The sequence below is a fragment of the Rana temporaria genome, chromosome 4, assembly GCF_905171775.1.
Source record: "Rana temporaria chromosome 4, aRanTem1.1, whole genome shotgun sequence".
NCBI classification, from domain to species: domain Eukaryota; kingdom Metazoa; phylum Chordata; class Amphibia; order Anura; family Ranidae; genus Rana; species Rana temporaria.
In genome coordinates this window covers 170,567,374-170,588,830 of record NC_053492.1, presented here as the reverse complement: position 1 = coordinate 170,588,830, position 21,457 = coordinate 170,567,374, and the positions used below count along the sequence as shown (strand labels likewise).

The window sequence follows — 21,457 nt, the reverse complement described above, 5'->3', positions numbered from 1 at the left end:
AATTTTTTAAACATTGCCTATGGATATTTTTAAGGGTAAAAGTTTGTCGCCATTCCAGCGCCAGCGGGGCGCAACTTTGAAGTGTGACATGTTTGGTATCAATTTACTTGGGGTAACATTATCTTTCACGATATAAAAAAATTGGGCTAGCTTTACTGCGGTCTTATTTTTTAATTAAAAGTGTGTTTTTTCCAACAAATTTTGCTTGTAAGACGGTGTGACAAAATATTTTAATGACCACCATTTTATTCTCTAGGGGTGTTAGAAAAAAATATATGTTTGGGGTTCTAAGTAATTTTCTAGCAAAAAAAAATGGGCCAAATCCTCAAAAGGGATACGCAGGCGGAACTGCTGTTCAGCCTGCGTATCCCTGTGCCTATCTTTGGAACTGATCCTCAGAAGCAGTTTTCCAAAGATAGGCAGAAGATCTGACATCTGTAAGACACTTACACTGTCAGATCTTAGGATGCAGTACCGCATCCGCCGCTGGGGGCATTTCGCATTGAAATGCCGCTTTGCATATGCAAACGAGGACTTACGGAGATCCACAAAGCTTTTCAGCTTTGTTTTTTCTGCGTAAGTTTACGTTTGCATACGTAAAATTAGGGTTGCTTTTACAAGGTGTAAACTGTTTACACCTTGTAAAAACAGTCCTTTTTTCCGATCGCCGCGATTTTTTTTAAATTTTGAATTTTATTTTTCGGCGCGTAACTTTTTTTTTACCCGACGCAACTTTATTGTCCCGTTGCAATCCACAAAGCCCGGCGTAACGTAATTTCGCGCTCTGCCCGTCGGGAAAATGACGTCACGAGCATGCGCAGCACGGCCGGCGCGGGAGCGTGCCTCATTTAAATTGTCATCGCCCCCTGGATAACAGGACCGCCTTGCGCCGGGAGAATTTAGGTTACACTGCGTGAAATTTCTAGGTAAGTGCTTTGTGGATCGGGCACTTAGGTAGAAATTTCCCGCCAGTGTAACTTAAATGGGAAAAATTAAGTTAGGCTAGGATTTTGAGGATTTGGCCCAATGTTTTTAACTTGTAAACACCAAATCTCAGAAAGAGGCTCGGTCCTTAAGTGGTTACATTTTCAACCCTTCTATACTTTCCATCTTTGATGGCCCCCCAGAATAATTTCTATATAGGTTTAATAAAGATTTCCAATAGTCTACGTGGGTAGGGACACAAAGGAGTGTCCTTAGAAAGCTACAGCTTTATTTGAAAGTCTGAAATTACCTTGTTCAGTGTTTCGGTGCAAATAAATCTTCAGTATGAAGAAATGGTAAGGCCAACTGCTATTGCTGATCAGAATGTACCCACCCTAAGCATGTATACAGTGTTAAACAAGTGTGGATGATCACACTCAGAGCATGTTCAAGGTTGCCCTCCAATCCAGAGAGCTGCCTTGCAAACCAATATTGGCTCTCTGCATAGATCAGTGGGAGTCTCTTCTATAAGAGAATAGTTAGCTGAAGGTACGGTGCTAGGAGACAGATGGAGAGATGAAATAGAAAAAGGCAATGTGGTTTCATGTACTCATGTCCATCCTGTGCTGTATTCAGGAAATATTCTGTTTACATTTTTCTTCCACAAAAAGGAGAACCTTTTCTATGAATAGTCTAGATTCAGTGTTTAGGAGTTTTGCTAAGCAGCGAGACCTCACAGCAAAATGATATGTTATTCTAGTGGGCTTCCGCAGCAGTATGCCAGCTTAGTCACATGCAATGGTTTTTCTTGGCCTGTGTTTATTAGGCAGTATAAAAGATGGCTTCAGTCATGTCTGAAAAATATGCCAAGGGAGTAGGTTTGGTTTTCCAGGTGCTGTTTAGGCAACAAGAGTAAACAGAATGACATGTTGAACAGAAAGCGGTGTCCTGTTCAGTCTGGAAGTATAAACCAAAAACCCCTACCAGTAATCTGCAGAGATATGGTTTCACAACAGCGAAGGAGACCACAGATCACTGGCTCAGATAGGCTTGGGCAATCCACAATCTTACACACACAATATATACTGTATAGGCTATGTTCACAAAGCACCACGTGCAAAAAATGTTTTAGCATGTATGCTGCTGTCCGTTCATGAACAATGGGCTACAGTGTGATGTGCATTTCAGCAGATCGCAGTGTTTTTTTTCTTTTATCTTTGACAGGCCACAAAGTGACAACGGTGACATGCTCTGCCTTCCGGTGTGCTGTGATAAAATGCTACATGTCTGTATTTTACCACAGCTCAAAGTACCGTTCAGCTGTGTTGCAGTGCTATCGGGGCACATAGAAAACAGTTTTCTTTGCACTCCAGCAGTGACTGTTGTTTAATGTAGTAAAACAGCAGTCACTGCACTGTATGCGAATTGGCCCTCAGTAATGCTGTGCAATGTTTAGTCAATATGTGCACAGTGCAGTGACCAAACAAATTTAATTAAAAGATGGACAAATATTAAAGTATTTATTTATTTTTTTACCATACTGCATTCTCTGCGTTGCAGTAAAAAAAAAAATAGTACCCATCTTCTCTCCCCCCCCCCTCCCTTTGCCGCTCCCTCTCCTTGGTCTTACAGGAGACTCTGAAAGCAACAGAAGCCATTGGCTCCTGCTGCTGTCAGTCACATCCTGTGAGGAGAGGGCAGAGCTGCAATGTGTGTGTCTATTGCTTGGCTGAGGAGCACACCTGCATGGGTGCCCTCTCAGTACAAGGCTTGCGGAGGAGGCACTCGTAAGAAGGAGCAGACAGAGCCAGCGGGGGTCTCCAGGAGAGGAGGTAAGGGGATGCACAGAGCAGGTATGTATAAAAAATAAATAAATAAATACATTTAATTTAAAAACATGCTTTTGCAGTCACTTTAAATTAGTTTCACGTATTTACATTTTTTATTTTTTTTTACCTGAATGCATTCCCTGCATTAAGATAGGGGGGGAAAAAAAACACTTCTATTGCATTTCTCTCCAATACTCCCAGTAAATGAATGAGTTGCTATACCTGCAATGTGTCGATGTGTGTGCGCAAACGCGCAGCACTAGTGTGAAAAAGGTCTAAATATCAATTTTCTTTTGTATGTATTAGAATAATCCTCTCCTATAAAGCATTTATCTAGAAGGACACTGCTATTCTCAAACCACATTCCATCTGCGTGTACTCTAAAGAATGCTAGCTAGGAGCATATTTTAAAGGTGTTAATCGCCTAACGGTTTGTGTTACATTTGCACAATAACACTATTCTCTATACAGTTAGCGCCCCCTGATGGTTAGTGGTCTATATTGATTTGCATTTTTTTAATACAATGTTTTTGTTTATCGTGCAAAACCTAAAATTTACAGTATATCATGCAATGGATGTATGTTATTAAAAATGGCTATCTTATAAAGCAGTGAATATTTATTCAATAAATATTCACTGTATCTGTGTATCTTTCCGCTTCACGTGGTTTAGATTTCAGTGGATGATTCATCTGCAATGATTGCCTAGTGAATGTCAGTCACTAGTCAGGCATACTAAATATGCCTCCATCATTTAGATCTACCTTTCTCAACAGGGGAAACACAAAACCCAGGGGGCACCCCAGAGTTTAATAGGCCTTCAGAACAGAGTAGTGGCAGATTGATGGTCAGTGTAAGCAGAAGATCAATAAAATAGATTACAAGGGATCATCCAAAGGGTGGTGATGAATGGCGTGTACTCAGAATGGTCTGGAGGAGTGAGCGGGGTACCCTAAGCCTCTGTCCTTGGACCAATGCTGTGTAATTTATTCATAGGTTATAGAGGTTGGTATACATAGTTCAATCTCAGTGTTTGCTGATATAAAGCTAAGCAGGGCAATAACTTCACAACAGAATACAGAAACTTTACACAAAGACCTCAATAAAATAAAGGGATGGGCAACTACATGGCAAATGATGTAAAGTAATGCACTTGGTGGCTAAAAATATGAATGCAAGTTACTCACTGGGGAGAGAAACTTTGGGAAATCCAGGATGGAAAAACATCTGGGGGTCCTAATAAATAACAGCCTCAGCAATAGCATGCAATGTCAACCTGCAGCAAGCAAAGCTAGCACACTATTGGCATGCATTAAAAAGGGAATTTACTCAAGAATAAGGCTGGCTGCATCTTGAGATTGGCGTCCAGTTCTGGAAGGATGTGCTGAAACTGGAGTGAGGCAGCAAAACTAATAAGGGAACTAAAGAACCTCCATTATGAGAAATGACTGCAAGCATTTAACTTATTCTCCCTGGAGCAGAGACAATTTGGAGGAGATATAATGGCAATATACAAATCTCTCAAAGGTGATTCTAGTATAGAGAGAAAACTATTCAGTCTCAGGTTGGTTTAGGACATGTGACCACACAAAGTTGGATGAGAAGTGGTTTAACCTTAAAGTTGTTGTAAAGGCAGAAGGTTTTTTTTTTTTTTTAAATCTTAATGCATTTTATGCGTTAACAGGGTTGTAAAGCTTCCCATTTTTTCACCTGAATGCATCCTATGCATTCAGGTGAAAAAAGCATCCAATGCTTACAAGTCCCCCAGCCTCCCTGTTTACTTACCTGAGCCCTCGAAATTCCCACGTCATGAACGCGCTGGCTTTTTCGGCCCGGTCTTCTCGGCTCTTCATTGGATGATTAATAGCAGCACAGCCATTGGCTCCCACTGCTGTCAATCAAATCAATGATGCGCCGGGGGCAGGGGCGAGTGATACACTTGGCGGCTATGGCCACCGACTGTATCATGGGAGCGCGCCCGCAAGCTAACCTCCTTGCCGAGGGACCCCAGAAGACGAGGAACAGGCCACTCTGTGCAAAATGAACTGCACAGTGGAGGTAAGTATGACATGTTTATTTAAAAAAAAATAACTTTTACTAACCCTTTAAGATAAAAAAAAACCTTCTGTGTGCAGCAGCCCCCCCAATATAGTATCACTTTAAAACAGCTTAAGGGATTCTTCACTGTCAGAGCAGTAAGCCGCAAGGATGTGAAAATTCCCTTTCACAGTTGGTGGTGTCAGCGAGGATTGTCGCTAATTTAAAAAAAAAATGGCTTGGGTGGGCATCTTGGCAAGCTCAATATACAGGTATATGGAAAATGGTATTGATATAAACACAGGCTAAACTGCTGTCTTTATTCAACCTTACCAACTATGTCTACAACCCACTGATTATACTTTTTTGCCATGAGCTTGTAGGTCTCATTATATTGGGGGTTCCCTGAAATCTGAAGACTATTTTAGGGCCTCCCCCATGGTAAAAGGTTTGGAAAGGCTGGTTTTTATGTTGGGTTACATAACTGGTATGAGCAAAATTTGAATGCAGCTGGTACAACACATTACCTGCCCTGAGCTGCTCATATTTTCTGACAAACGAGTTTGATTCTTGTCTTATGTCTAGTGTTCCTCTTCTGTCCCTTCCTAGGTGATACGTTCTGCAGCAGACTGGTCAGCAGGTATAAAGTACCATGAAGAGTCCATTCACAATGCATACGTCGACATAATCGAAAACAGCAATCACTACATATACATTGAGGTATGAGAAAATACAGACTGGCTCCAATTTGGACTGTAATTGTGATGCATAACATAACCTACTAAAGGGGATTGTGATTGCCTACGTTGACAGTGCTGTGTGCTGTTTTAAAATTGTGTCTTCTGACCAATCTAAATAACCTGGAACAAATCTCATTTGAAAATTGGGTCAAAACCTAAAAGGTAGACCTGGCAAACCTAACAGCATTCAGTCTAATAGTAGACAAAACTGGTATATGCATATCCTAAAAGATTTAAAGCTGAAATTCAAGTTTCCTGTAAATTTAAATATTTCATTTGGGCTAATCTTTCCCCAGCTATGTTGAGCCAGGAAGCCTGGGATTGTCAGACAGGCCAAAGTATGCAGTACCATAGGGAATAAGCCATGTGTGTTCCCAGGCAAGCCTAAAGACAAAAAAAAATAATGAGCATGAGAGAATTCTCTGGGATAGTCTGGAAAGTCCACAGAGGAGAGGTTTGGAGCAGATGGGCAACACAGAGGTTGGGACAAAAATTGAGATCAGTGCACCAAGAGCGTAACCTGGAACTAAATGTCAGACAAGTGTTGAGACAGAGCTAGGGGTTTTGAATACTCTTGGATATGCAGGAATCCTTCAAATGAGCTTTGCTCAGTCAAACAGTGTAGACTACTCCAAATATTCTCATATGCACAGCACACAAGAGAGGTTAAACAGAGCAAGTTTGCTAACACGGGGTTAAAGAATTGGAGCCAGGAATGCTGGAAGAGTCAGATTTAATCACAGGAGAGTAATCAAAGAAAAGCAGAAATAGTTGGTCAAAAGTACCCGACAGCAGGAACACAAAGCCACAATCAAACATCCAGGGATGGACCAGTGATAGATAACCTCTCAACAGATGAGTAATTGGGACTACCAATGATCAGCCTAAAAACAAGTGAATAACTTGCTCTCATGTACAGGCATATTCCTAGCAGTGGCAATACAGAATATTAAGCCAATATCAAACAGGTTCTAGAACGGTTTTCCTTTTTATCCAGTATGAAACTTTGTCACGTTAAACATGGCATCAATGCTTTGAAATACAACTACTGCTCAGAAAATTGTAAATGTGGGAATTGGTTAGGGATTTTGCTCAATCACTCGTGTGAACAAAACCTCTCTGGAATGCAGCTTTACAACCAATCTTTTACAGCTAATACAAGGTTTTGTCTTTCTTTCTTTGTACACTGCTCCAAAAATTAAAGGAACACTTTTGAATCAGAACTCCTGGGATATTAATCTGGTCAGTTAAGTAGCAAAGGGGGAGGGGTGTATACAGAGGGGGTTGTTAATCAGTTTCAGCTGCTTTGCTGTTAATTGAAATTAACAACAGGTGCACTAGATGGGCAACAATGAGACGACCTCCAAAACAGGAATGTTTTTTCAGGGGGAGGTGTCTGACATTTTTTTTCCCTACTCATCTTTTCTGACTGTTTTTCACTAGTTTTACATTTGGCTTGGGTCAGTGTTACTACTGGTAGCACAAGGCGATACTTGGACCCTATAAAGGTTGCACAGGCAGTCCAACTCCTCCAGGATGGCACATCAATACGTGTCATTGCCAGAAGGTTTGCCGTGTCTCCCAGCACAGTCTCAAGAGCATGGAGGAGATTCCAGGAGACAGGCAGTTACCCTAGGAGAGCTGGACAGAGCCGTAGAAGGTCCTTAACCCATCAGCAGGACCGGTATCTGCTCCTTTGTGCAAGGAGGAACAGGATGAGCACTGCCAGAGGCCTACAAAATGACCTCCAGCAGGCCACTGGTGTGAATGTCTCTGACCAAACAGTCAAACTGACTTCATGGGGGTGGCCTGAGGGCCCAACGACCTCTGGTGTGCTCTGTGCTCACTGCTGGACACTGGAGCTTGATTGGCATTTTCCATTGAACACCAGAATTGGCAGGTCCGCCACTGGTGCCCCATGCTTTTCACGGACGAGAGTAGGTTCACCCTGAGCATATGTGACAGACGTGAAAGGGTCTGGAGAAGCCACTGAGAACTTTATGCTGCCTGTAACATCGTTCAGCATGACCGGTTTGGTGGTGGGTCAGTAATGGTCTGGGGAGGCATATCCATGGAGGGACGCACAGACCTCTACAGGCTACACAATGGCACCCTGACTGCCATTGAGTATCGGGAACTAAGTGGGTCCTAGATTCCACCAGGTGCATGACAATGCCCTCATGTGGCGAGAGCATGCAGCCAGTTCTTGGAGGATGAAGAAATTTATACCATTGAATGGCCCCCACGCTCACCTGACCTAAATCCAAAAGAACACCTCTGGTACATTATGTTTAAGTCTATCCAGTGCCTCCAGGTTGCAGTCTGTTCAGGATCTCAGTGATGCTCTGGTCCAGATCTGGGAGGAAATACCCCAGTACACCATCCGTCGTCTCATTAGGAGCGTGCCCTGTTGTCAGGCATGCATACAAGCACTTGGGGGCCATACAAACTACTGAGGACCATTTTGAGTTGTTGCAATGAAATTTCAGCAAAATGGACTAGCTTGCTGCATAATTTTTTTCACTTTGATTTTCGGGGTGTCTTTGAATTCAGCCCTCTGTAGGTGGATAATTTTCATTTCCATTAAATGATGTGCCATCCTTTCATTCCTAACACATTACCCAGTCCATATCAGTATAGATATCAAGCATGAGATTTTTGCCCGTTGAGAACTGAGATGTTTTCAAGGTGTTCCTTTAATTTTTTTGAGCTGTGTATTTACCCCTCTGTACATCTGTTTTTCGCTTTCTTTGTCCACCATTCTGTCGGTTTCTCTCTCTATGTTTATCTCAATACCTTTTTGTATCTCTCTTGCCTCCTCTTCTTTTCCTTTCTCGCACTATTCTCTTTCCTCACCCTGTTACTCTCATCTTCTGTTTCTTCTTTCTATTCTGCTCTTTCTATTACTCTTTTCTCACCCACTTTCTCTGCACGTTTTGTTTCTTTATCTCCCTTCTATGTACCCCCTATATTTTTCTATTCTCCTTTTCCATTTTACACTCCCATGTTTTATAAATAAAAAAAAAAATTGTAATATTACTTTTTTACAGAACCAGTTCTTTATCAGCTGTTCTGACAATAAAGTTGTGTTTAACAAAATTGGTGACACCATCGCTCAAAGAATCATCAAAGCTCACAGGTAAATGTTTCTGTAACCTCTCACCTAATTAATAGTACACTTACACCAGAAATAAGCTAACAATTGCTGCCTAATTCATTAAAGATTTATTAGCTGGCAATTTATAAGTGCAGCAAATCATAACAACCAACCAGAATACATTCTACTAAGATTTATTTGGATTGGTTGATGTGGATTACTGCACATAAAGACATTTTACTCTTTCAAAATGTTTTTGTTTTAATTAGGTATTCGTATAATTATATTCTTTGTGCTCTTTGTTTGCCTTACCTTGTAACCACCTGACCAGTGGAAGATTTAACCACCTTAATGACCAGGCCATTTTTTTTGCTTTTTGGAACTGCGTTACTTTTAACTTACAATTTTGTGGTCATGCAACACTGTACACAAATGAAATGCATATAATTTCCCCCCCCCCCATGAATAGAGATTTATTTTGGTGGTATTTGATCACCACTGAGTTTTTAAATTTTTTTGCACTATAAACGAAAAAGGGACTGAAAAGTTGGAAACGAAAAACAATATCTTTTACTTTCTGCTATAAAACATATTCCATAAAAAAAAGTAAAAATCAAATTTCTTCATAGATTTAGGCCAAAATGTATCCTGCTACATATTTTTGATAAAAAATCTCTAATTGTTTATTGATTTACGTATGTTATAGTGTCTACAAACTATGGTGTATATATAATGTAATTTTCATTTATACTAGTAAACGTGACGAATTTATAGCAGGTCTGTGATGGTATGGTGGGCAGTCTGACACTGACACTTTGCGGGAATCGGTGACACTAATACAGTGATCAGTGCTAAAAATTGCATGGTCACTGTACTAATGACACTGGCTGGGAAGGGGTTAACATCTAGGGTGATCAAAGCATTAAATCTTTGCCTAACAGTGTTTTGTGTGTTTACTGTAAGGTGCTTTTACTAAGACATGTGCCGGGTTTTTTTCCCTGCTATTGCAGGGAAACAAGAACCAGCACATCCCCACTCACAGGACAGAACTCTGTATTGTTTAAATTGACAGAGCTCTATCCTGTCTTGTCTTCCTCATCGTCGATCAGTGGGTGCCGGCGGTCAATCATTAGCCGACACCCGCTGTTTGGCTTGTGCTTTGTCACACAAAAAGAAGTATTCAGCGCTGGAAAAGTAAAAATAAATTAAATTATATAACTGTATGAAATATTGCTAGCCAGCACTTAGGATAAATTCAAATAAACTTCCCAAAAAGCAACATATATAGTGAAACAGTGCAGCGCAAAATTATTAAAATAATACAAAATAGAAATAGTTCATATGTGAATGAGTGAAGGAGAAATCCATGTGAATTTCATTAAATGGTGCAGGTTCAGAACAGGTGACCAGATAGAGATCCTCCACCAAGAAGTAAAGATGGCCTCTCACCTCATAAATTCGACCTTCAAAAGGTCACAAAGCATGGCAATCAATCTCCGGTCCTAATAATATCGGTCAGGAAGTCGCTTGGTAACGCCGGATAACAATGAAAGGCCCACAAATGACAGCAATGATGGACATAGGAATAAAAGGGAGAGAGATCTCTCAGTAGCAAAAAAGCATTTATTTAAAACACAATAAAAGTACACTCACATGTGTCAGCACTCTCAGCCGAGTGCAGGCTCACAGTCGGAAGACACTGACAAGTGTATACAGCATACAGTGACGTCACACCCAACTCCAACCCCTCGTACACGTTACGTCCCATGGGCAGGACTTCCTCAGCACAGCTAGCGAACATGCGCACCCCCCTACTTAGAAATGCTGGATCATGTACTAGATGGGTATTTCGGCGCAGGGAGCTGCTCTGTCGATGTACTCCTATGTGAGGTGCTCATTAAACGGGTAATGATCACAATCTGACGATGTGACTGCAGTTCTGAGTGTAATTGCCAGTTGATTTTCCTAAATCCATGGATTGATGCAACTAGCCTGTGTCTATTCTTCAGAGGGAAAGGTATCTTGTTCCAGGCCAAACAGCATCCAGGGTATGCCTTGCAATTTACTTTGTGTTGCATCTCAAATGTGGGAGTGTTAATGTGATGAAATTGCATCTTCCAGCATGATGAGTTCTCTGCTTGTTTGTGTGTCACATTTAATTACTGTTTAGCTCTCACCTGCAGAGCATTAGACTGAGAGACTGTGGAATATATAGTTTCTTTACAGGAAATTTGACAACAGACAGAGGACATGCATTAACCTGTGCAGTGCCATGCCACATGCATCATATTGAACACATAAATAAATCTTCACATTTCCTGTGTCAAACGTTTCTAAAATATACTGTACATACAAGGCAACCAATGACGCTATGAAACTACATGATCAATTCACATTTTATGCAGGTGAAAAACACAAGGTTCAAGTACAAAGGTTTATAATGTCTTTAGAAATGAGTGCAGCTTACTGAATGTGGCTTTCATAGCATAAAACAGTCGTTTTCCCGCATTATGTGTGCTTCATTCGAGTTGGTAAAGTATAACTAAAGGCAAATCTTTCTTTCTTTTTTTTGGAGAAGAGTGGGGAGGGCTCAGTTTTTTTTTTTTTTCTGTCTGTGCTTTACCTTCTCTATTTGTCCTGTTTCCCATTATCCATGAGAGTAAAGAAAATCCCATATTTTGTGTAGTCCCCTAGAAAAGTAATAGAGGGGAAATCTTTTTTTTTTGCTACAAGACAGGAAGTGATGGAAAATCTCTAAAATGGGATACAGATGGAGAAAAAAAATCGAACAGGGGTTGTAACCCTCCCCACTCTATACAAAATGGGGAAAAAATATGTTTTTGCCTATAATTCTACTTTAAGCTGTTTGCTGAATCGGGGAAGTAGCCGTCTCTTGATGCCTGTTGACCCATCCTGTTTTCAGGTAATTTTGGGAGCCCCAAATCTTATGGTGTGCAATATTGCGCGTTTGCAACCAAAGCCTGCTTGTTTGCTGTCTGGTTTGTCCCTACCTGTTACCTGTGCCTCCCTATTGGTCATTACCGCCACCAAATCATTTAATATTCTAGCACCTATTTAGGTTTCCTTGGGTGCTGTTCTGGAAAAAGCTGCCATGTAACTGCCATGTTTTTGAAAATATCCTTATCCTGGTGTCTTAGTTTTGTATATTGAGCCCATTAGCCTTAAAATAATAAATTGGATTCTTTATGCTAAATATTAACAACCTGTTGACGTAGTAAGATGTGTTAATTAGGGGATAGAATGCAGCTACCTCGATTTAAAAAAAAAAAAGCGCTACTGTACAGAAGTGTCATTAGGTGTACTATGTTCTGTCTTGCAGGGAAAACAAAAGGTATCGAGTGTATGTCATCACTCCGCTCCTCCCTGGGTTTGAAGGAGATATTTCAACTGGAGGAGGGAATGCCTTGCAGGCTATCATGCATTTCAACTACAGGTAATGCAAAGCAAAACAATATGTTCATGAAATTGCTGCACTGTTTTTTAAATATTATTGCACTGCGATCATACAGTCCCTGACAGAAGTCTTGTCGCTTGTGTACAAATTGATTTGACGTATCGCTAAAATATATTTCTAATCAAGATTTTGTTACAAGAAATGGGTCATTTTAATCCCAACAGCTTTTGTAATGTTTCGGTGCAAAACTAAACTGACAAAGTATTCTATTATTCACAGCTTGGTAAAGCCCATTGAGTCAATTTTTGCCAAGACATAAGTGTTGTCGCCTTGTTATGAGTTTCACCTGTGACTAATAATGGATCAATTGGGTCTCAGGTGTGTATAAAAAGAACACCAGTACACTAGACCTTCTCAACTGCAACTAGACCTCTGCAAACATGCCTAAGATTCACCTGGAGACTAAAGTGTTGATTTTTAAGAGGCTGAAGAAGACCAGATCCACTGCTGATGTGGCAGACACCTTCAATGTGTCTCAGCGTCAAGATCAGAGGATAAAAAAAAGATTTGAAGAGACTGGAGACGTTTTGGACAAGGCCAGGTCAGGCCGACCCCGCAAGACAACTGCTCGAGAGGACCGTTTGTTGGCTCGAAAATCCAAGGCCAGCCCATTTTCCACTGCAGCAGAGCTCCACGAGACCTGGTCCCCTGAAGTCCCTGTGTCAACCAGAACAGTTTGTCGGATTCTGTCTCGAAATGGCCTCCATGGTCAAATCAGTGCCCATAAGCCAGCACTAAACAAAAGACAATTGAAAAACGGTGTGGCATTTGCCAAGGGCCACATCCTGCTAAAAGGATGGACTCTGGAAAAGTGGCAGAAGGTGGATTTTTCAGATGAATCTTCTGTTGAATTACACCACAGTCGCCGCAAATATTGCAGGAGACCTACTGGAACCTGCACGGAGCCCAGATTTACCCAGAAAACAGTGAAGTTTGGTGGAGGCAAAATCATGGTCTGGGGTTACATCCAGTATGGGGGTGTGTGAGGGATCTGCAAGGTGGAAGGCAACATCAATAGTCTAAAATACCAAGAAATCTTAGCTACCTCTTATATTCCCAACCATAAAAAAGGCCAAATTTTGCAGCAGGATCCATCGCATACTTCCATCTCCACATCAAAGTTCCTTAAGGCGAAGAATATCAAGATGCTCCAGGATTGGCCAGCCCAGTCACCAGACATGAACATCATTGAGCATAGGATGAAGGATGAAAGAGGAAGCATGGAAGACGAAACCAAAGAAAATTTATGAACTCTGGAAGGCATGCAAGACTGTTTTCTTTGCTATTCCTGATGACTTCATCAATAAGTTGTATGAATCCTTGCCAAACCGCATGGATGCTGTCCTTCAAGCTCATGGAAGTCATACAAGATATTACATTTGGATCTCACAGCACCACTACCTAAATTGCTGACATATTTTTGGATTTTCAGTAAAGTTGTTCAATTTCTATATAGGCGACAAAACTTTTGTCTTGCCAAAATTTGACCTTTTCTGTCTTGATTAAATGATCAATCTTTTTTCAGTGAAACTAATTTATTTCAGTGCATTAAACATCATTTGGGAGGGATTAAGCTTTTCATATGAGCTATTTCTAACACCAATTGATTAATTAAAAGTCAGGTTAAAGCGGTGGTTCACCCAAAGATCAAATTTCTGTCACTAGTTCCAGCATACTGCTGACATCTGCAGTATGCTGGATTATTTTTTATTTTTTTTTGTACTTATCATTTTAGCCGTATTTCTTCTACTGCACGGAGCGGCGTATCCTTCCGGGTATAGGCGTTCCTAAATAAAGCGCAGTTGATTGACGGGCTTGGATACCGCGTCTCACCATCCGGAAATAGCCGACGTGACTCTCGGCAATTTACGGCGCCTGCGCAGTCAGCTCTACACGGTAGGCGCAGGTGCCGTAAGCAGCGGAGAATCACGTCGGCTATTTCCGGATGGCGTGACGCGCTTATCAAGCCCGTCAATCAACTGAGCTTGATTTAGGAACGCCTATTCCCCGACGGATTCCCCGCTCGGAGCCGGAGAAGAGATACGGCTACAACCATAAGTACAAATAAAAAAAATTAAAAATCCAGCATACTGCAGATGTCAGCAGTATGCTGGATCTAGTGACAAAAAGTTGATTTTCGGGTGAACCTCCGCTTTAATAGCAGGAATTCTACAAAATAGAGAAGCGACAAGACTTTTGTCAGGGACTGTATATAAACATTTATTATGCTTTCATTTGAATGTAAAACATGTTTGTTTTTATTTACAAAACAAAAAAGTGCTAGCCAGGTTAATTTAGGCTTAGTTTGGGCCTCATTTACAGTGCGAGTATAAAAATGTGCATGCGCACACACGCGGTATAGAAAAGAATTACTACTTTAAAATAATCACATTTTGTTATGAAATGAAGACAGACACAGGTTTTGTTTTTATTTCGCTGTAAGTGCAGCTTACAACATTCTTGTAACGCCCCTTTCACACGGGGCAGTGGAGGTGTGGTGACGGTATAGCGGTGCGATTTTTAGCGCCGCTATACCGTCGTATTTACCGCGATATTCGGCCGCTAGCAGTGCAGTTTTAACCCCCGCTAGCGGACGAAAAAAGGTTTAATACCGCCCGCAATGTGCCTCTGTAGAGGCGCATTGCTGGCGGTATTACCGCAGTTTCCCATTGATTTCAATGGGAAGGAGGAGTATAGGAGCCGTAAACACCCCGCTCCTATACCGCTCCAAAGATGCGGCTAGCAGGACTTTTGGAGCGGTCCTGCTAGCGCACCGCTTCAGTGTGAAAGCCTTCGGGCTTTCACATTGAAGCCTGCAGGGCACGATTTTTTTCAAGCGGTTTAGCAGCGCTATTTTTAGCGCTAAACTGCCTGAAAAACGTGTCAGTGTGAAAGGGGTCTAACACCAGCGTGCCAAAAAAAACAGAATCATTGAGTTGGAAAAGATCACCCCCTCCTAAAAATGACTTAGAAACTCAATCAGGTGTAGCTAATCACCTTCTTAATGGCACACAAAACTCTTTGACTTTCAACTGTGATCAGCTGTGGTCATTTTGATTAGCTGGTAGTTTCCCTGGTAGTGCATCTGAAGCAAACAATCAACTATGGGTGGCAAGGTACTGTCAAAAGATCTATGGGGTGAAATTGTGGACGGCACAAGTCAGGAGATGCAACAAAAAAAAATTCAAAGGCGTAGAAGCAAAGTGAAGTCCATTATTAGGAAGTCAAAGGTGTTTAGTACTACAGACCCTCACTGGATCAGGACGTTGCTCCAAACTGGATGAAAGAACCAGGAGGAAAGTGGTCAGAGAGTCTACCAAGAGGTCTACAACAACTGATGATTGGCCAAGCATGCACTATGACCCGCATGCTTGGCCAATCACAGCTTGCAAAAAACTGAGAGCCATAATTGGCCAAAGCCAGGGTGGCTTTGGCCAATTATGGCTCAGGGGGTTTAGTACACGCCCCACACTATAAAAGGCTGCCTGCAAGTCGGCCTTGTGTAGTGTGTTGCGGTGGTTAATACAGAGAGAGAGTGTCATTTATTGCAGGTAGATAGAGAAGGCGGGCTAGTCAGTTAGAATTACAGTGTATAGAGCATATATATGCATCCCAGGTGTTGTGTGTGTGTGTGTGTGTGTGTATATATATATATATATATATATGTATATATATATATGTTGTATTGAGTTTAGCTAGATCCGCTCTTCCTAATTTACTGAAAGGCAGGCAGGTGATTGTTCTAGCTGCAGTATTCTCTTGTGGTGTACTGTCTGTGTCCTGTGCAGTGTGCACCTAAAGCTACGTGGTGTGTGTACTGCCTGTGTCCTCTGCAGTGTGCACCTAAAGCTACGTGGTGTGTGTACTGTCCGTGTCCTCTGCACATTGTGCACCTAACGTAAAGCTGGTGTTTCTCATATTTATTCCTAGAGTCAGGGATCTGCTCATATTAATACTACAGGCAGAGGATATTGCTGCAAGTACTTTCACGTGGTGTACTGTCTGTGTATGTGCTATTTTTCTCAATGATTTTCATCCATATTGCAGGGACCAGACATTACATTAAAGCCGCAAGCAGTTTTAAATTACTTTTTTCTTAAACACGTGCCACTTCACAGGCATACTATAGACACCCAGCTGGTACGATATTTAAAGGAATTTTTCAAAAAAAATTTGTTTTCACTTTAAGCATCATTAAAATCACTGCTCCATAAAAAATGACAGTTTTTAAAACTTTTTTTTCCATTGATACATGTTCCCTGGGGCAAGACCTGGGTTCTCAAAACCGCTTTACGACAAGCATATTAGGCTTTAAAAATGAGCACTTTTGAATTTGAACGTTCGAGTCCTATAGACTTCAATGGGGTTCTTAATGTTCGTGCAAACGTTCGGTCCGTTCGAAGGTTCTGGTGCGAACCGAATGGGGGGTGTTCGGCTCATCCCTAGTCACCATCAAATTTAACTGAACGTGAGCAGTTCTGCAAAGTTAGTAGAGACATATCCCAACAGACTAAAGGCTGTAATTATAGCAAAAGGTGGTTCAGCAAAATACTGAAACAAGGGGGTGATCATTTTTCCCACTCACTGATTTATTTATTTATTTATTTATTCTCATGTTTGTGTTATATCTTTTACTTGGATGTTATAATTTACACTAGTAAATACAGATGAATAAAACAAAAACTGTGTCTGTCTTCATTTCAGGCCACAAAGGAACAAAATGTGATTATTTTAAAGGGTCTTTTCTATACCCACTGTAGCATTCAATGGTAACATGCCTGAAATGCACTGCACTTCAAACCACCACATTAATGTGATCTGGCCCTTGCAGTTGTGGAATGGTAAAAATAGGGAATTTCACCACAGTTCTAGCTTCCTCCAAAGAAAGATGGAGCAAAATGAATCACTTGAGTACTGGCCTGTAATACACCTTCATTACAAGGCCAGTTTTCAGTGCTGTGACAGTTTATCAATTACTCAGTCATGCAATAGTCTACCCAATATAATTTTTGGGACAGAGATTTATTTTGTTGACCATTGACTGGGCGGGAAGTGGTTAATTATCAATTGACATCCGGGAAGTGGTTGTGAAATCCTAACTGGACGTCTATTGACGTCCTGCAGGATTTCATGCCGGCGTGGGGGCGTGCAGCGCGGCGATCGGTGGTGCGGGGTGTCAGTCTGACACCCTGCATCTCCGATCTCAGTAAAGAGCCTCCGGCGGAGGCTCTTTACCACGTAATCAGCTGTGTCCAATCAAGACTGATCACGATGTAAACAGGAAGAGCCGTTGACCGTCTCTTCCTCACTCGCGTCTGACAGACGCGAGTAGAGGAGAGCCGATTGGCGGCTCTCCTGACAGGGGGGGGCTCGCGCTGATTGTTTAAAAGCGCACCCCCCCCCCCCCCCCCCGGATCGCCACACTGGACCACCAGGGAGCACAGATTGATAAAAAATAAATAAATAAATAAAATAAAACAAAATTGAATACAATCAGTGCCCACAAATGCGCACTGACTGGCAACATGGGCACTGACTAATGATGCCCAGCAATGCCATCAGTGCCACCCCTCAGTGTCCATCAGTGCCCACTCAGTGTCCATCAGTGCCACCTCTTAGTGCCCATCTATGCCCAGTGCCCATCTTTGCCACTCATAAGTACCCATCAGTGCCGCCAAAGAGTGCCCAGTGCGCCTATGAGTGCCTATCAGTGCCGCCTGTGAGTGCCCATCAGTGCCGCATACCAGTGCCGCCTATCGGTGCCCATCAGTGCCACCTCATCGGTGCCCATCAGTGCCGCCATATCAGTGCCCATAATTGAAGAAGAAAACCTAATTATTTACAAAAAAAAATAGCAGAAATGATCAAATACCACCAAAAGAAAGCTCTATTTGTGGGAACAAAATGATAAAAATTTCATTTGGGTACAGTGTAGCCTGACCGCGCAATTGTCATTCAAAGTGCGAAAATTGGCTTGGGCGAGAAGGTGCGTAAGTGCCTGGTATGGAAGTGGTTAATAACTATCAGGTTTTTAATTTTTTTACTATGTAAAGGAAAAAAACAAACATTTTTAAACAGTCTCCCTCACTTTCCTTTACTTTCCACTTTACTTAAAATAAAGATGTCAAGGCAGTGCAAACACTCCAAAATAACCTATTTTTGGAAAAAGAAAAAAAAAATTGGTAAATGAAGAAATATGCTGGTATCAAGATGATTAAAACATACAGTTAAGTAATTGTGCAAGATGAAGCTTCACTTGTGCATATGCAATACAATACTACATGCACCTGCTGGTAAAATAAGCTGACATTTTTAAAAAGGTAACTAAAGATAATTAAAAAAAATGTCCACCACTTCATGGACATACAGCAGTAGACCAGCGTTTAAAGCAACTTATAGCAAACAAACTTTTCTTGCTGGCTTTGATGGATGAAAGTTAATTTGAGATTTTCCTAGCTTGTGACGGAAAATATTGATTATATGATGACAGGAGGCGAGTATCTTGTGCATTAATCTTCCTTTATTAATGCTCACAGCAGAATACATTTCTAATAACTTAATGTAAAAAACTTTTTAAACAGACTACCCCTTCTGTAGTCCATAATAATCCTATAACCACACCCCTAATAGTGACCCCATAAAAGGGGCTGTCTGTGAATGATCCTCCTCTTTCTTGATGCGATAATCTTCATCTAAGAATGGTACCGAAAGAAGGATTGAAGCGTGTCCTTGGAGTGAAGACCGGCCGGTCGACCTCCGAATGACTTCCAACTGGAAGTGCACCACCAACCATGACCCAACAGGGGTTCCAGGAACAAGGAATCCAAAACGAGGATTTTCAAACGAACTGCATTCCAACGAGCAGGCAGGATTCAATCAACTCCAAACCGGGTTACCCGTCTGTATGTCCCAGATCGACCTTCAGTAACCTGCGAAGAGTGAAAACAATCGTAATAGGGAGGGTCGGGAGGGAAGATACTCGCCTCCTGTCATCATATAATCAATATTTTCCGTCACAAGCTAGGAAAATCTCAAATTATATATCAGACAGGAGGCTCATATCTTGTGCAAGTTCAAAGCTTAAATTTTTTATACATACAGATATGATTAAACACAAGTCATAATCTAAGGAAGGACCGATAGGGAGACATGGTCCTGAGGTCTGAAATAAAACTGACGGAATGTGGTCTCGGAAAACCAATCCGCTGCTCTCAAGAGATCAGAGAGAGAGCCTCCTGAAGTGACTACCTTAGTAGCCATGGCGCCCCTGGTGGAATGAGCTCCGAACAGGGTAACGTCAATCCCCGCCATCTCCATGACGTTTCTCACCCATCGTGCCAAGGAGGCAGACGAGACAGGAAGGTGGGGATTGACATAAGATATAAGAAGTTGAGAAGAACCCGCAGGGCGTAGATTAGCCGTGAGGGATTCGTATGTCTGAAGACACCGAACGACACAGAGGAGGGGGTGAGCAGGAAAAGAAGGATAGAAGACTGAGTGAATACCGGTCTTGGTCCTGCGCACGATGGAAAATTCAACGCCGTGTGGCGAAAATTGTCTTCTGGAGATGTCAAGAGCTCTAACATCTGACACCCTCTTAATGGAAATTAGACAAAGAAGGACCGTCAATTTTATGGATAAAAGTCTCAGAGATAGGTCCGAATTGTCCCCCCAAGTGGCGAACATACCAAGTACCTTCGACACATCCCAGGTCACTTGGTATCTAGGCCTAGGGGGACGTTGAAATTTTATACCTCGTAACAGCCGGCATATCAGCGGATGTCTGCCAACCGGTAAAGAATCCACAGGGCAATGATAGGCTGAAATGGCTGAGCGATATATGTTAATAGAACTATATGCCTTTCCGGATTCAAAAGACTCCGTCAGGTAATTAGCTACTAGCGAAACAGGGGCCTGTATGGGATCAACCTGTCGTTGATCACACCAACGAACCCAGAATCCCCAGGCTGATCGATATGCCGATCTAGTCCCGGGGGCCCAGGCCAGGGTGAGGAGATTCCGAGCCGAGACTGAAAGGCCTCTATCTGTGATCGGGATCCCGAGACTAGCCACGCCAGAAGTGGCAGGTTGTTCTCCAGAATCATGGGGTGAGGATCCCCGGTCGGATTGGAGAGGAGGTGAGGGGAGTAGGGAATCAGTCAGGGGAGGTCTATAGTCATTCCCAGTAGAAGAGGAAACCATGGTTGGGTCGGCCACCATGGTGTGATCAAGACCACCGTCGCTCCCCGGTTGGTTATCCGTAGGAGAAGCTTGGGGATTATTTGAAAGGGGGGGAACGCGTAGTGTGTCCCTTCTGGCCAAGGTTGGCGGAGAGCGTCCACCGCGTGTGCTTCCGGATCTGGCCTCCAGCTGAAGAAACGAGGTAGCTGGCGATTGAGGCGTGAGGCAAAGAGATCGAAAGATAGCGGACCCCAAAGTTGTTGCAAGTGAAGAAAAATTGATCGATCCAATTTCCAATCGCTGGAATCTCGGAGGTATCGAGAATTCCAGTCGGCTACCGAATTGGATACCCCCGGGATGTATTCCGCTATAGGGGTAATGTCGTGAGACAGGCAGAAGTGCCAAAAGTCTTTGGCGATGTATGCCAACGTCTTGGATTTGGTGCCTCCCAGTCGATTGACATATTGCACCGCTGCCACATTGTCCATGCGAAATAGAATACAGCATGTGGACGTATGGGGCATAAAACTCTTGACGGCAAACAGAGCTGCCAAAAGTTCCAGTGCATTGATATGCAGGGAGGTTTCCGTTGCGGACCACGTTCCTCCTGTGGAGGACGTCCCGCACCGGGCGCCCCAGCCCCTGCGACTGGCGTCTGATTCTATCACGACTTCCGGGGAGGGATTGAAGATGGTCTTGCCGTTCCATTCCACGGCATGATGAAGCCACCATCTCAGTTCCTCTGTAGTCTCTTGACATAGGGGAATCTCGTCTGAATACTTGAGACCTTGTCTCAGGTGTATAATTTTGAGCCGTTGGAGGGCTCTGTAATGTAGTGGGGCCGGGAAGATGGCCTGGATGGAGGCCGCGAGTAGGCCCACCAGCCGAGCTAGAGTGCGGAGGGATAAAAAACCTCTGCCTAGTGCTGCCCGAATTTCTTTTCGGATGAGCGCAAGTTTCGTTTTGGGTAAACTGAGGGTTGACTGGACGGTGTCTACCGTAAAACCCAGGAACTCTATTTGATGTGTTGGGGTTAGACTGGACTTTTTGTAATTGATTACGAATCCCAGTTCTTGGAGTAGGGAAATTGTCCAAGACATGTGAAGGAGGGCCTGATTCTGGGAGTAGGCCATGATGAGGATGTCGTCGAGATAAATAATCAGATGAACTCCTC

General features: G+C 42.5%; 1 protein-coding gene across 7 annotated transcripts in view; it reads left to right on the top strand.

Moving 5' to 3' along the window:
• The window catches only part of PLD1 (phospholipase D1), a 268,255-nt gene that overhangs the window by 223,913 nt on the left and 22,885 nt on the right, over positions 1-21,457 (top strand). For all 7 annotated transcript variants that reach the window (XM_040349370.1, XM_040349372.1, XM_040349367.1 and 4 more), the window contains 3 exons: positions 5,400-5,510; positions 8,581-8,669; positions 11,968-12,081. In XM_040349370.1, coding sequence (XP_040205304.1) covers positions 5,400-5,510; positions 8,581-8,669; positions 11,968-12,081 — 314 coding nt within the window. The remainder of the gene's footprint in view (positions 1-5,399; positions 5,511-8,580; positions 8,670-11,967; positions 12,082-21,457) is intronic.